A 17072-nucleotide genomic window follows, 5' to 3' on the forward strand; every position below is an offset into this window, starting at 1 on the left:
TGTAAATGTGGCCGGGGCTAAACGGTACCGTTGTGACAACGGTTCCACATTTTGAGCACAGTGAATGTTATTTTTTTTTTTAAACAATTTACACACGTCTATAACGTGACTTATTTTAATAATATTAATATTTTAATTACAATATGGGTGCTTACTGTGGACTAGTGACAGATATCTCGGGGAGGATTAGTTGTAGTTGCGCTACCGATTGGAGTCCAGTAGATGGCGTAATGCTATCACAAATCCATAGACACGCTACAGACGCGCAACAATTTGAAGGCAAAACCTGAACTTTTGACTCCTGAAGTGAGAATATCGAGCGACACTGTTGACTAGAGTAGTAGGAGCGAAAAGTGAAGAATTAATGCCAAGATGCACTGAAGCTGCCTCAAAACATCACTAAGACAGGAAGGGAAGGGTTTTCCCCTTTATTAAGTCACAAAGGACATTTTGTAACTCATTGTAACACCTTATGCATAATATGCTCTAATTTGTATTGTATTGATATTATAACATTAATAAAATAGTATACATAATAAGCTATTTGTGTGATCTTCGATCTCTAGCATGGCTGAATTAAAGTAAAATAGGATAACAGTGAGGTGATTATTTGTTATTCTGTGGAGATTTCGTTTCATCTCCCCTACAGGGAATTTTGAAGGCCAGACAAAAACAAAACTGTTGGAGATTTAGAGCCTTATTTGGAGATATTTTAGCAGGATGGATGATTGGAGATTTTCTCTTGTCTTGTGCCTGAAGGACAGTCACACTGCATCAGACAATGTACAAATATATACAACTGTGGATTTGTATAAAATATGTGTATGTACTATAGAGACGCTAGCTCTTATAGGGCAAGTGAGTGCCATTTCAATCAAAATCTCAATTAAAACTCTCTCTCAACAATCAACACGCCATAGCATAAGCACAGAGCTGTGTCAGACTGCATCATCTACTTGTCACTCTATATTGAGGGTGAGTGATCGCAGCTGAGCTAGCTGCTAGCCAGACAACCTTACTTGTAATGAAAAAAAAAGAAAAAGAAAAAAGCCCCCTGGGTCTTTTGGGCTTGCACAGCTGACACTTTTGTAACAAGGAGTTTTCGGGGCACCTATTTGACAGGATCAGAGGGGAAAGTGATGGTGACTGTGAGGCCTTAAGTCATATCATAAATGACAGTGTAGCAAAGACAAACAGGAACAGGCCCAAATAATAAGGAAAGAGAGAAAGGATGAAGAAAGGGAGAGTGTTGGGCCTGTGTTGGCTCACCTCTGACCAAGCTGACTTACGGTATACGGGTGTGACAAAGACAAAACAGACACCCTGTCACCAACACTTCAGCAGAAAATAGATTATGCCCGACTTGCTATTGTTGTCCCTCCTCATTCACAGTGAAGCAGGATTTAGACAGACTTGGCAGGGTGAGACAACCTCTCTATGGGGCGCACGCCATGTGGAGGATACCCTATGGCTCTCATCTTTGGAGTGTCAGCTCATGAGTGGCAGAAAAGCCATTTTCAGATGCAGCCAAAGAGCTTCATCTGTGACGAAGTATCTGTATTATCTCTCATCCGCTTGTGTCTCTGTGGTTGCTTACATAATGCATGATTAATTTGATCAAATGTAACAGGTCATTGGAGGAGAGGGGAGATTTACTTAGGAAAGATCCCATTCATCTCTCATAAAGTGGAAAACGGGGTGTATATGGTTATGTGAACACATCTTTACACAGTACAAACTCTTGTAATTCAATTTACAAAGAAAGTACTTTAATTTATCCAGCTGATGCACTCTGCATCAGTTCTGATGGCCTCATCATGTGGTTATGATTGGAAGATAAAAACGTTGTTTCCTGCTATTCTGTGTATGTCAGCAAGGTCAGTTTGATAAGAAATCCACAGTAATGGATTTATGATTATTTAACAGAGTCTGGAGTCTGTATCATGACAAATGTTGTGGATATAAATGCAGGTTTCTTTACTTTTTCTGTGTTTTCATTAAATATAGAACTTTTCATGTTACATTAATGATAAACTTAATACTATTCTTTCTGTTGTTACTTCAGAAAGTCTGAATTGTGACAGAAATGTATAAACACACTTCTAAATAATGTCTACAAAATTGTGAAAATCTCACAAGGATGAATGAATGCACAAAATGTCTTTAAATGTTCCACTCATTCATTTTATTGTACCATTTGTTACCTACAGGTGCAACCAAGGATCTCTGAAGATAGTTTTGTTAGAATATAGCAAATTATGGAATCACTGGATTAAATTTTATATTCTACAAGAGTACTTATGGGCTGATGGATGATGAAGAGACCTAATATATTTTTTAAATATCTAATAAAATAGTGTTCTGGTTTTTCAAACCCAGAAAAAGGCATACTTTGCCTCTGTGGTTGCAAGAGTCTACAAAAGCACACCTAATGAGTCTATAGTCATGCTTTTACAATTCCAAACTCCCAAGTGATAACAGCATTTTGCAACAGCTTACTGTGAATACTTTCTCCGAGCTCTTTCTTCAAGGTGAAAGGAGTGGGATTATCTTGGTGCGCACTTGCGTGCGAGAATGCAAATTAAACTAATAACCATTTATGTGTGTCATCTCCACACGGCCCCATGTGTTTGTTATTTCAAACAGCAGAAAGCATCTCTGACAAGCGAGGCAGCCTTCAGAAAAAGGGGGGGGGAAGGAAAAAAGATGGTCTGGATGAAAACAGAATGATAATGAGGCTATGTGAGGTGTCCGCGATTATGTAACAGCAGAAATAGAGACATGGAAAAGCCGAGATTGCAGGGCCGGGGTGTCTGCATGCCACTTTGCTGCTGCCTGGTTTTGTTTATGTACAATTAAATTTGTCTTGTCCCCGAGGGCGCCTCCTTGGCAGAAGGATAGCATGACCCGCTTCTTATTAGCACTTGTACTTAACTCTCCTTTTTATTTTGAACATATTAAAATGTCTTTCCAGCCAGTGTCTGTTATTCTCTGCATATTGTTTTCACTCAGGCAGTGCAATATCCTCTGACCACCACAGCTTGTATTAACATAAACACCTGGGATTAAACTCATCTAACATTACAAACAACTGAAACCTTTAAGCCGTAACATAACCATAGGTAAGTTAAATAAAGTCAATGCAAATCCAGCTGAACAGCCAAACAGGACGCCTGACCTCAGCCTAGGGTTGCCAACCGTCCCTTAAAATACGGAATCGTCCCGTATTTCGAAACAAAAGTACACGTCCCGTATTGAGCTAATAAGGGACGCACTTTGTCCCGTAATACAGTGAGACTCAAAAGTAGTCTATAAATGTTTATGGAATTAACACTTTGTTTGAAAACATAATTCCCAGCCCCTCTCCTGCTTTGTGACCAATGAGCTGACAGCACACTTATGACAATTCAGATTACCGCTCATCTCATTGGTCGAGGAAAGGTCGCTTGCGGAGAAAATACCGGAAGACAACAGATGACCACAACAAGAAGCATGGCCAACAGGGGAACAAACGCCGACTCTGCGGTGCAAGTCTCGGACGACAGTACACCTAAAGCTGGGCAGACACTGTGCGATTTTTTTCAGTCACGTTATTCAGCTCCTGCTCAAACTGCACGATTGACTCGCAGGGGTTAGAAGTTCGTATGCCACGATGTACTCTCACACTATACCGCCCGATGCTCTGATGCGACCTGAGTGCGCACACTGTGCCTCCATAACATGAAGGTTATAACAGAAAATCTGTCGCTCTCCCTCTCTGTCTTTCACTCACACAGACACGCACACCACTACCATCAACTTTGCTAAATTGCTAATGAAAAACATTGATCAGGCAGCTGTGATTGAGCAGCAGTGTCGATCCAACTATTTTCACGGTTGTTGTGGTCGTGATAATTTTGTGATGCCACATCGAAAAGGCTCGGATGAGCTTTCCAAAGTTGTGCCTCCATCGCTTGTGTCCAGATCACACGCTGCACAGCCGTGCTGCAACGTCTTTTTCACCAACGTTTACGTTTGCGCGTGAGCAGTGTGAGCGGCTGTGGTGACACCCTCACGAGCGATTGATGATCGGGAGCTGGTCGTGAGGTGTTAATCACTTCTCGTTACCCCACGTATACTACACGACGCACGATGAAGGCCAAAATCGGTCCGATCACTCAAAAATCGGCTCAAAATGGGCCAAAAATCGCACAGTGTGAGCCCAGCACTAGAGCAGCAATGTTTGTTCCCCTCAGAGAAAGGGAAGAATGGGAAAAGGAAAACACCTGGCTGGAAAAAGTTAATATGGGCATGTGCAATGAATATCAGCGCTATGTGGCCAGAAGTGTGATAATATAATTTATTTTGTGTAATAAACAACTGCAAGGATAGATGATTACAACAAATTGATGACTAATACATAAAAGTAATACATAGATGAATAATGATGATGAGTTAAGATGCGTAATCATGGGAACAAGCGGGTTTACAAACAGGAGCAGCTGATTAGCATTAGAAAAGCTGAAATAATACCTCAACTGAAGCCAATTGTACTAAATGCACTAAATGTGCACTGTTACAAGAATATTTTTCTTTCTATTGTTTTCTATTATTTTAAGTTAAGCAGGACAGAGTTCTTTTAAAGAAAGATTTACTTATATTCTCAAAAGTTAAGCATGACAGGCTTCTGTTTAAGAAAGAGACCTGTTTTACTGTGTTAATGTTGTCATTTTGAGCTAAAAATAAATGGCTAAATGATCATTTGTTTCCCATGTGTTCATATCACAAAGAATAGAATATGCATCTACTTAAATCAACTTCAAGTCAAATGGTTAAAAAAATAATTTCACACACAAAAAAAGAGCTAGAAAATTCACCACACTGGGAAGGGTGAAGACAACTGGGTCGCCCGGCCCTGGCCACGAGGTGTCCCTTATTTATTTTTCAGGGAGTTGGCAACCCTACCTCAGCCTGAACTCCTCTCTTTCACAGAGGTCTCCGCGGTCACTGTATCGTGCTAAGGGGATGAGTTCAGCTGCAGGTCTCTGTCAAGGCCACGGCAGCTTTACGTGCAAGACCTAAGTTCATCTGATCGGCGCGCTGTAGGTTACATGAATTTCTAAGCTGTGCATAAAAACTGCATTAAGCTGCTAAGAAAAACAATGAAAAATAATGTTGTACGAATGTGTGAGGAAGATTGTGATCACAAACGTGCGCGTTAAAAGCATGCTTTCGTGCAGGCATGGGTTGTTTCCTCCAGCTGAAAATGTTCTACTGTTTTAAAAAAATGCAAGGGGAAAAAAATCCATCAACATTCCACCACAATCCTCCCTTTGAAATCCCCAAATTTCAATCTACTTATCCAGCAGGTGACTATGACTGAGTGCACTCATTTTACATCTTGTAGACTGCGAAATCACTATCTCTTTAGCCTCAGCAGTTCCCGTCCCAGGAGCTGTACAACCAGAAGGAATGATCCAGCGAGAGAGGGAAGTCAGCACTTCTAAAGCACGGGAAGAGACAGTAGCAGCTGTTAGCAACACAATCACACCACGCACAAGCATCTTTTATTTAATGAGCAATACCCTTGGACTGTGCGAGACGAACATACACATCAGGGACTCCCTGCTTATGTGCCGTTTCAGGCAAATTGTCAAAAATGGAGCATGCCTCAAAGAGATTAGAGGCAAAAGAGCAAATATTGAACATTCCAGAACAAATGAGATGCTGTTTAGAAAAACAAGTCAGTATCACAGCTCAGATGTGGCGATGACAAAAAAGGGAAAGAAACAAGAACAGACACGCAACTGCGTTTGGTTGAGATTGTGTACTCGAAGCTATCCGTCTTGGTGATAACTAATCTATTTCAGTCAAAATGTTACAGGATGTATCATATTTCTTATCTCAGTCTTCCACTCGAACTTAAAAGCTATGACCAGCATAATTTCAGCCAAAACGAGCTAATACACCACAATGCAAAAAGGAGCCCAAGTGGAGTTTATCGCCTTATCAGCTGGAAAAGAGCCTCAGTGCAGATTACCAAGAAACATACAGATACTATCTAGCTGGTAGTAGAGCCATTCATCAAGGTGGAACAGAACCTTGTCCACACAACAGCCAACCTACTTGCATGCCTTCATAATGATGCATTGCAAACGTGTGTATTTGTGTGGGTGTGTACATGTCTGCTTGTGTATATATGTGTGTATGTGTGTGGAGTGAAACCAATGTAAACAGGGAGGGTTAGACTAAAGCATAGCTCTGGGGCTTTAAATAAATACTGGCTAGGCCTGACAGTGGCAGACACATACACTCACACAAACACAATAGTTGTCTCCACTGCTGACACAAGAGTGCCAGCCAGCCACCATAGGTGATGATAAAGCAGGCAGCAAAAGGCGTCACTAACAGTGCCACGGTGCTTATAAGCCGTATCTGGTCTCTGCCATCTGCTGTGTTTGTAATGTGAATCGTTTCTCACCACTTGTCATCCACTGACTGCACTTGTAAAGTTAGAAATAGCTTCCGGACCTGCTTGAGGAAACTGAGAATTTTGGCAGTCGTTTGGTCGGCCTCGGATACAGGCAACCATAAAGTACACTCGGTTCTGTTCTGCGGATACAAGTCACCAGGTTACGAAATAAGAAGAGGCATTACAAGGATGAGATGTTTCCTCCTCATTTCGGAGTGTGAAAGAAAAGATTTAAAGAGCCTCAGGTTTGTAGAATTCAAACATAGGCTGTGATCTGTAAAAGGACTGGACATTTGGGAGATACATCTGGGTAAGTTCAGTAGAGATACATATTTTGACTCTCTCTCATGGCCAAATAATGAAAAGCAGAGGGGGGGAAAGGGTTGTAAAAGGAAGTCAGCAACACCTCTAACTGAAATGACTGTCATTAGTGATGCAAAGCTTTCATAACTAAATTTTCAGTCATTTATTAAAGTCTGAGTAGGAAATACTTGTTTTCATTGTAGGAATTCAGGCAGATCCAGACAACAAAATATCGGCGTTCAGTGCCGTTTAGCTGATTTCCACCAAAATAAGGAGGCAGAATTAAAACACAAGAACTTTACTGCAGGCTTACCAATGCAGTCACTCGAGATCCCTTTTTAGTTTCACAGCCTAGAGGACATCAAATGGTACATCATGAAAATGAATGTTTTCCCTCAAGACAGACAAAGGGTAACATTTGTAACTTCATAAGATCCCAGTCCATGTGCTTTAGTGCTGCCTGGCTTTAATTGGTATATCTGGTGAGGCTTTCCAGAGGGAGAGTAAGGCATTCTCACACTCCAGGGGATAACATATGATTCTGTGTCTCAGAGATCAAACCAGAGCTGTGGTGTGAGGGAGGCAATGCCCCTTCCTCTCTGATGCCCAGAACCATGAAATCTCCATTCATTTTCAAAAGCAATAAAAAAAAGTACATTTACATCAATTAATGATACATTTCCCTTTATAATGTCCCTTCTGTTGCACACGAGGCGCACTATAGATCATTTTGAAATGTAATTAATACTTAAATGACGTAAGTGTAATTGCCACGTGCGTGAACACGTACTGTATATTAAAACATAAATAGCTCGTCACTGTGCAGTGCACGCAATGATGAACTGCTCAGCGCTCCCCACTTAAGCAGTCAGCAGTGAAAACCCGACTGCGTGTGCGTGCTCTGTGCGTGGTTGCCCACAGTGGTGTGCTGCAGTCCGCTCCCTGCCGTAGTTGAGTAAAGTACATGGACATTAGCGGGCGCAGCGGCACAACCACCGAGCTGGAGTGGATTAAAACTGCGTGCGTGCGTGGAGAGCCACTCGACGACCGACTGCGAAACCCCCGGAGTGTAATCCCAAGTCCGTTATACCAGTTTGCAAATGCGAAACAGCAAAGCAGAGGCTGTCGGTAAACTCAGTTAGTGGCGTGCATTGTGTGTGCGTGTATGTGTGTGTGAGAGTGTGTGTCAATCAGGGAGAGAGGGAGAGAAAGCTCGGCGGGAATGGCTTCATCTCCGTGCGGCAACAGTAACTTTGATTCCGGTCTGGAAATCAAAACTCGCTCGGTGGAGCAGACGCTTATTCCTTTAGTTTCGCAGGTGAGTACTCCGGAAACCTAAACCGTGACGTTTAGTTATCGCATTCGAAGCCCTTGTGCTCTCAAACCACACTTCGACTTTACAGCTGTGTCGAGCACATGACACCGATTCTGTTGTTTACCTATTTGTGCACTGTGTCTGCAGTGCGTGCTTCCTTCCCGTGCTGCGTTTAAAAGCAGTCCCACGTGCGAATAGTTTATCAAGTTACGACACTGTGGTAGTCCTGTAACTGTTGTAGAAAACGGAAAAAGTAACGATACTCAAAGTTGTCTTAAGTTACAAAGGTGGGCACAGCCAAGTCTGAGGAAAATAAGCTGTGGATACGCTGAACGGGTAACTTGGGAAGTTTGTGATTTACAGAATTACATAACAGACTAGAATAATGCAGGGTAGTGAAACTGTTCACACCCAGAAGGCAATAAAATGAATTATGATGATGGTTCTTTATCTTTTTGAGACGATCACAAACTCTCCAGGAAGTCTTCACACTCTTCAGAGAGTAGCCCAGAAGCCGTAAGTTTTCCCTGAAGTCCTCCTTCACCACTCCAGAGCTGTTCCGGAGCTGTGGCTCTCTCTTCTCTAATTGAGCCACTTTGAAGCACGTGCTTTGTTTTTCAATAAACACAGGAAAATGAAGGACCCACTTAAGGCCACTGCACTCCCTCAGCAACTCTCCACTCTTACACACTTTAACAGTCCCCGGATTAAACAAAACAAGGAGCTTAGGTCAATAAGTTAATGAATCGTTTTATTGTATGTTGGTTAGAAGCTGGAGGCTGTTTGGGCCATTTTAGGCTTTAATTTGCATGACTATCTTCCGCTCTTGTTTCCAGCATGTCACAAAAATGGGGAAGTCGTCTGCTCCTGAATAGGGAAGTGACCACTAGTCTTATAAATGCTAATATCCCCCTGTTTTGTAGGACAGGGTTGTGGTTTTCACTTGAAAGACAGTGGGAGAAATCAGCATCTCACTGCTGGGTGAACAGAGTCTGGATAATACCACACTGGGAGGCCCATGACACTGTCCCTGCCCCTCCTGTGCTCACTGGCAACCTGCTTCCTCCCTCTCATTGCACAGGCTCATTTGAAAGATATAAGGTCATCCTGTCCCGAATAGATATGGGTTACTTATCAGAAAAGGACATCTGTTAGAGGGATGTGCTTTCCATGTAGTATGATAACTCAGGGCTAAATCTGTGCGAGCGTATACCGGCAGTGCAAGCAGGAGTTTGGGGAACAATATTCACACTAAGTACTGCTGTAATAATGCGCAAAAGTGTACAATAAATGTCCCATCCCTTGTGTTAGTGTAATATTTGCTGTCCAGCAAACTTATGGTGCACTCCTGCCTTCTGAGTTATTGGCTGGGCTCCCGTCTGTAGAGGGGTAAACTGTAATATGCATTCAGCTTATTACAGTCCATAGAGGGCCTCAAGGACAGTGTTTCCTAATTTTCTTTTTTTCTCAGTGTAAGGCCTGTCCCCATAGCAACAGAGCTCTGCAATGCTGAAAGAAACCACATTTTCAAGGACCGTCAACTCCATATGTAACATTTTGTTGTTGTTTTGTCATAAGATCAAGGTCACTGTTAACTGATACACAGGTTCCTCTTTGTGTGCAAAAATGCACAACTTTTCCTTTTATTTTTATTATTATTTTTTTTTTTAAAGAAATGATTCTGAGCATGAAATGATTAGTCTATTTTACCGAAGTAATAATTTTGACAATCTGATTCTGACAATGGATGTTATTTGAATTTAGATTTTGAAATTAGACGTCCTCTGGGGGCTTAAGTCAGCCTTTTCTGCTGTTTGTGGAGATGCAATTGATTCAAAGAATAATTGCTGAAGGTAGAAAATTGTTTGTATGATTCTGATTTCCTAGAAATAGTTTCCATAAAAACCCCCAACAAAAAACGTATGTTATAGTGAACTTCTTTACGGAGTCACTTAGTTGGATTTTACATGGATTGCTTAGTAAATCTCAAGCATTAGGTGTGGTAGTTTTTTTTTTTTTTTACAGATTGTAAATAATCAGATAAATTGAATGAAATTATAACATTTTTTAAGTCAAATCATTAATTTTGAAAGGTCATGATGGTTATTCTGACACTGGTGGTTGTAAATATGTGGTTTTTGGTGTTTGTGCACGCTAGGACAGTGCTAGGTTATAGTTCGTAACAATTGGGACTCTGATTTGAGTAATCGTGACCAGCTAGTAGGGCTGGGCGATATGACCCAAAATTCATATCTCGATATTTTTTAGCTGGATGGCGATATAAGATATATATCTCGATATTTTTTTTTTAAAGCCATAAAGTAAGAACAAAAAGAGAGTTCTTAGTCAAAGCTGTGTCCCAGATGTCACACAGGCACTTTTATTAACATAGAGCAGATGTACATAAAATTTACTCAAAAATAAATTATGAGCATTTATTAAATAATAATGCTCCATAAATAAAAGAAAACAATGTTGTTTTTGTGCATAACAAAAAGCTCACAAATGTGCAGTCAAAATGTAAACTAAAAGACGAGCACTATAACAAGGACAGATTTCACAGCTGCTCTGTTCCCAACTTGTACTGCGTGACTGACAACCTGGAGTTTGAAATCCGCTTCGCAACCGCGTCTCTTAACAGGTGCCATTTATGGTCCTTATACACAGTAAGGTAATATTACGTTGAAGCACAGTACGTATCACTCCGCGAGGCTCAGCCGTAATGCTCCGACAATCCATCAAGCGCTGCAGCTCCGTAGCTTACCAAAGTCGTACTAAAACATTTTTTGACAGATTGCTGAGCGCCGTGTTCCACATAAAATCGGTGCGCGGCCATCAAGCACAACCAGAATTCATACATAAGGCGCGCTGTCAACTTTTGAGAAAATGAAAGGATTTTAGTCCGTGCAGCACCTCTGGGCTGCATGGCGTTAGCGTGGTTAGCTCGTTAGCGTGGTTAGCTAGCTAACACGTTGACGCCGTCCAGCCCCACGCACGGGGCGATGCGCAGTAACTCGTTAACGGATTTGCCGTGTCCATCTTGTCGCTTCCTGCAGGTGAAGCGATGGGGGAGGAGGGGGAGTTGTGTTCAGTGAAGGAGAGGCGAGGCCGAGTAACGTTGCGTAAAGACGAAAGTGGACGAAAGAAAGGCAAACTTGCGGCTCCGCAAGTATAATTATAACGTAACATAGACTATATCGATATAAAGGATATTGTCACATCTTATATCTCGTATAAAAATATATCGATATTTTTTAAAAACTCGATATATCGCCCAGCTCTACCAGCTAGCCTTCATTTTCTGTCTAAAATGCAGTGAATAGAAAAGCAACAAAGCTGCTGTCTTGTCATAATTCAAGAAGGACCGTAAACTTTATTCTGATTGTAAGGATGGTGACTTGCAGGTGTCACGTATGATAATAAACTGCTTATTGAGATTCCACAATGAATGTGCAAAAATTATTGGCAACAAAACAACTGTTAGTATTCTAAATAGTTTTTCCAGTAAGAAACTGCTGTTGTAGATTACAGTAGGTACGCTGGAAAATAACGGCTAATATATTTGCAAGAACTTCACCGTAAATTACAGGAAAACAATCCTGGACACTTGCTGTTTATGTGTGTTTTTGTGTATGCACTGAATGAGAGAAAAAGAAATCGCTTTGCGAGAAAAGTCAGTAGAAAGGCTGATGGTTAACCCAGCTGTGATAATAAAATTACCTGGCTTCAGGTGTGTATGATAACTTTGTTAACGGCGTTATGTGACATTTCTGAGAATGAGTATTGCCATACATGCGCATCAATTGAATTAGTGTACTTAGAAACACTGACTGTGAGGGCTGTGCTCTGCAGCTTGTCTTCTTAAGGAGCGTTGTATGCATGCGCGTGTGTGTGTGTGTGTGTGTGTGTGTGGATCTCATAACTATCAAAGCGGAAATGAAAAAGCAGTGTCAGTCTGAGAGCCTACGTTTGATAAGGTTTTATGTTGTTTACTCTCCCCTTTTATTTTTTTAATTATTTATTTCCTCTCCTCTCGCCTTGTTGACGTTGATATCCTCAGGCCTCTGTTATCAGCTTCACTCCCACCAGGGTGTAATTATAGGCCAGGGAAACCTCCCCGTCTTGCACTTCATACATATACACAAACTGGATAGATGCACGCAGTCCCACCTACGTCTTTCCTTTTTATGCATACTGATTATTTTGTGTATGCATTTTTTTTTTTTTTGTGTTTGTCTGGGGTTTTTTTTTTTTTTTTTGCACCAGTAGGTCAGAGTCATTCCCAACTTTCCAGCTGGTCTGAGATTCTGCAATTTAAATGAGTCCTGTTTTCTTAATGGACCACCTGGATGCTTTCGGGCCGCGTTCTTTATCATTTTGACCAGTTCCTTCCTTTTCTCCTTCGACTTCTTTTTTTCAAACTACAAAATGCATTTTCTTGATTTCTAAACGACACATTCTCCTATGTTAATACAAATTTTGTAATATGCTTTGCTTCACCTTTGCCATCAGTTTTGTATTCAGGGACATGGTGAGGCTAATGAATTGCTCTGGTGGTGGTCAAAATGTAATGGCCATCATGCAGAGAGAAGGGGAAACTAAAGCAAACACGTCTGCTGTTGTGTGTGCGTGCTACCTGTGATGTGGCCTATAGCCAGCTGGAAGGCAATTAGCAATACTCTGGATGCTTTTTCCTTGAGATCCGATTCCTGTTTTGAAGTGGTAATTAGTGGGGGGAAAAAACAGTTATGTTCCTGGGCTTTTATAATTGAGGTGTGTTTTCCTATTAAAAACGCAGCAGCCCAGTCTGGGTGCGGACATGGTGGTCCACACTGATGAAGTGTAAAGGTGCTGTTTTGAAGCAAAGACTTGTGGGAACGAATAGGAGCTTGGGAATAATCTCTAAGACTTTGATCAGATTGGTGTACGTTAAACACTCGTGACACCCTGGCCTTGTGATTACATAGCTCAGCTGTCTCCATCATTTTTCTTCAGGCCCGAGCCAGGAGTTTCTTAAAAGATTTTCTCCTATAATTGGGCCTGGAAAATCCGTTCTCTGTCTGCGTTTGTTAGCATCGACTTTGTCATGCTTCCAGGGGTTCTGTGGTGGTTGCAGTTTTGCTTTCTGAAGTGTTATAGAACACTGTGGGGGGGGAGAAAAAAGCTTTCCCGTGTTCTTTTTGCTCTCAACCTGGATTGAAATGGCATATTTATCACCCAAACAAATGCTCAGGGGAAAGTCGGAGGATGTGATTTTTCTCAAAGCTTTGCCATTTTGCCATAAATTTCAACATTAAACAAAAAAGCTGACAAAACACGCTTCATAAACATACTCCAAACTTAACGGCTTCGTAAGCACGGCCATCAGTCAAATTTCCGTTCCGCCCTCTGGAAATACTGGAAATTGAATTTTACTGAGGTACGAGGCTCTATTTCCTTCCTAATGTTCCTGGTCCTATAGTAGAGTGACATGACAAACGTCCAGGTAGTGAAGTTGTTTTTTATATCTAGACAGAGGCATTACTGTTGCCATGAGCCCTAACAGATCTCCGTCCTCGAGTCGTATGATGATAATGGAGACAAATGGGTCCCTGGCATGAAAGTAAAACCACATGAGGATAGCAACGCACTCCAAGCTTGCACGTGAATACACACTCATAAATCAGAGCATATAAATATAACATGATTGGGACAACATATGCCTTTATTGTATATGTGGGAGATGGGTGGGGAATTCCACAGTGGTTTGAGCGTCTTTGTATCTGTGTACTCTGATGTGTGTGATTGTCTGCTCACGGATAACAGAATCTACACAGATCTGTGGTGGTGGGATTGTGGTTTTCATGTGTCATCGTCTGTTTTGTGTTCTGCTGCTACAGGTTGTCACCCCGTCCAAGTTCAACCCACTGTGGTGGTGACTAAAACAGAACGCCTGATAACACAATTTGAGAGCAACCTTTTTTCCTGTTACGTCAGTATCAGTGAAAGATGCTGATTAATGGCCACGCTATTTACACAAACACTCCCAATCACCAGTGTTGGGAAGGTAAAATATATTCCACTACAGATTACAGAATACATGCCCCCAAAATGTAGGTTGTAACATATTTTGTTAAGTTACTCAATGCAAGGAACGTATTCTGAATACTTTAGATTACTTAATATAATGTCATGCTTTTTACAACTACATGAATGTACTATTGCTGTGTGATTTATTACTATTACTGAAGGTTACTTGCCACCAAGCTAACATTGTTAGCTGAGGTTAGTTCATAGACTGCTTTCCGAACTGCACATGATTATTTGCAGCTAGCAGGTTTTTAATGTTATCCAAGTCTAACAGTCAGCAGTCTATGAACTAACGCCAGCTAACAATGTTAGCTTGGTGGCGGGTAGCTTTTAGTAATAGTAATAAATCACACAGCAATAGTACATTGAAGTGGCACATAACCCAGGTAGCTACCACAACTAAAACATAATAGTTGCAGTAGGCTAGTGAACTTACTTTCAGATGTTTCTTTGGGTTGGAGGTGGAGGCTTTTGACGCTGAAAGTAGCTTGGTTGCTGGCAAACAGAGTTTGCATTGCACGGTCAGATTTGGCCCATCCCTTTTTTTTTTTCTTTAAATGTGAAGTGGTGTCAGAATTTCCAAGTAAGAAATGCATTCCTGCCTGTACACTGCTGGCTCTGGGTCCATTGTGTAACTGATGCCACCAGGATTAACATGACGCTTACATTAGAGCCTCTAATTCCGACAATGCGTGGAATTACCAGAATTAGAGAGGGGATAGCCTAACATATGAAACAGGAAAAGACCGCTGTGAAATCCATTTATTTCAACAAAGTAACTGTATTCCAATTATCATCTTTTTTTGGGTAACTGTAACGGAATACAGTTCCTCTTATTGTGTATTTTAAATACGTAACGCTGGTACATGTATTCTGTTACTCCCCAACACTGCCAATCACTCATATTTCCATACAGTATATTAGGGCTGTTCAATATAACGATATATATGGGATGACGATATAAAAACGTCTATAGTTTCATTTTACGCTATCGTTGTTTCGTGGTGTCACAAAATAAACAGTTTACAGCAATATTTTTTCATTGTTTTGATGGTCACTGTAGTGGCTATATTAATTTCTTAAAGTTATCTCTTTCTCTTATATTTAATATAACTACACTACGGACGGACAAGCGCCTGTTTTTATGCGTTGTCGTTAACAACGATGGTAAAACCATCGCGTGTCCGCTCGTTTATTTTCCACATAAACCTTTCACAATAAAGCTCAAGATCCTGTTGAGACTTTTCAAAATAAACTGAATCAAGTGAAAGAGTAGGCAGATTATTTACAGATGAGGAGTAAAAAAGAGCCGCCAGGTGCTAAAAAATAAACCTTAGACTCAAACGTTAGAACAGGCTTTTCCCCACAGCACGCTGTGTAATAAATACTCACAAAGAAAACTGCGGCCGTTACAACTTATTTCTAAATGTATCGGTTAAAACACTCGACTCCAGGTACACAACGCCCAGCTGGAAACACTTCATGAAAGTTGAGCTGCCCGAGAGTCACAGAATTTACAGAAAATGTTAAATTTTGATTTTATATCGTTATCGGGACGATAGAATTCTTATATCGGGATATGAGATTTTGGTCATATCGCACAGTCCTACACTATATACCCTTTTCCCCTCTAAAGAAACTGGGAGATCGTGCGGTTTTGCAGGTTGGTTCTACACATGGGCTCTCAGCTGGTTTAAAGATCTAATATATGAATTGCAGTGAGCCTGACTCGCATTATTGTTGAATAAATGACGCTCTTTGGCATGTCCTTGTTCAGCAGTAGGAAGTAAACAGTCAACAAGCCTGTTTCATCAAAGTGAAATGAGATGCAATTCCACTCGGCTCCCCTTGTTTTCTAGTAAAGTGGTTGCATTAGGCAGCTAACTTTGTCAATTTGGAGAATCCACATTCTCTCTTCTGATGATTAAATCCACTCTTCTAAGCCTCCCACCCTGACTCATATTCACTTTTCATTGCATTTCTCTAACACAAACACACACTCAGTGTCATGTAAACACACATGTGCAGAGCTTAAATGATCGGTGTTTCCCCCTTGTCCCCTCGAGCGGTCTTTTCATTATTGCTATCAGGGGAGTCATTACAGATTGCTGTTCTCTTTAAGTGCAGATAAAAGGGTCTGTCTTACATGTCGAGCCGTTGACCTTTCCTCGGTTAATATACTTCCAGATGAGAAAAGTGCTTCTTTTTTTTTGCCTGTGTGTGTGTGTGTGTGTGTGTGTGTGTGTGTGTGTGTGTGTATGTCTTCATTTATGTGTGTGCGCACCTGAAACCTCCAAATAACCTGGCCCAATGGGATCAGTCACCTAGAGGGAACAGCAGAGTTAATTTAATGGTGCAAGAAGGAAATCTCACGCTCTGCAATTTTTAACTTATTTGAAAGGTGAGGCTAATAGCAGAAGGTGCTTTTAATTGTCTAAGGAGAAGCCACTGCCTCTGACCGAGATGTATGGCTATATCCTGAAGGCTGATAAAGTATTGATTAAGCCCCTCTCCCATCATCAGTCAGCCTCAAATTGCTTTCATTCAGTCTTTCATTGACCATCAAATGAAAATGGGGAACAGACTCATTTTGTCAGTTTGTGAAAACTTGGGTCCTAGTTGTCTGCAGTAACACTGAGTGTTTGGTTTTTATCCGTCAAGGTTTTACAATTTTCCGCCGTCAGATTCCTGAGAGAAGAAGTGACAATAACAAAACTGCTGTCAGTGGATTCTTATCTCGACTAACCAGGATATTATTTTTGTAAAGATATGTTGCCATGCATTTTTTTTTTCTTTTTTGCAAATTACTATAAATTTTTTAAAATTCTGTTATCACCGCAACTTCCCTGAGCTCACTGTTAATATGATCTGCCACCGTGTTCACGCACTGTGTGTGAATGATCCTCCAAGACCTGCAGAGGCTCTTAGGTGCTT

The 17072-nt window shown here is 41.1% G+C and overlaps 1 protein-coding gene across 1 annotated transcript in view; it reads left to right on the plus strand.

The window, feature by feature from the left end:
• Positions 1-7678: 7678 nt before the first annotated feature.
• The window catches only part of ctnnal1 (catenin (cadherin-associated protein), alpha-like 1), a 57241-nt gene continuing 47847 nt past the window's right edge, over positions 7679-17072 (plus strand). Inside the window, exon 1 of the mRNA XM_085395363.1 lies at positions 7679-8072. Coding sequence (XP_085251489.1) covers positions 7977-8072 — 96 coding nt within the window. The 5' untranslated portion in view covers positions 7679-7976. The remainder of the gene's footprint in view (positions 8073-17072) is intronic.

This window comes from Rhamphochromis longiceps, linkage group LG22 (genome assembly GCF_057381845.1).
Source record: "Rhamphochromis longiceps isolate RC_006_pf linkage group LG22, R_longiceps_female_GT1.1, whole genome shotgun sequence".
NCBI lineage: Eukaryota > Metazoa > Chordata > Actinopteri > Cichliformes > Cichlidae > Rhamphochromis > Rhamphochromis longiceps.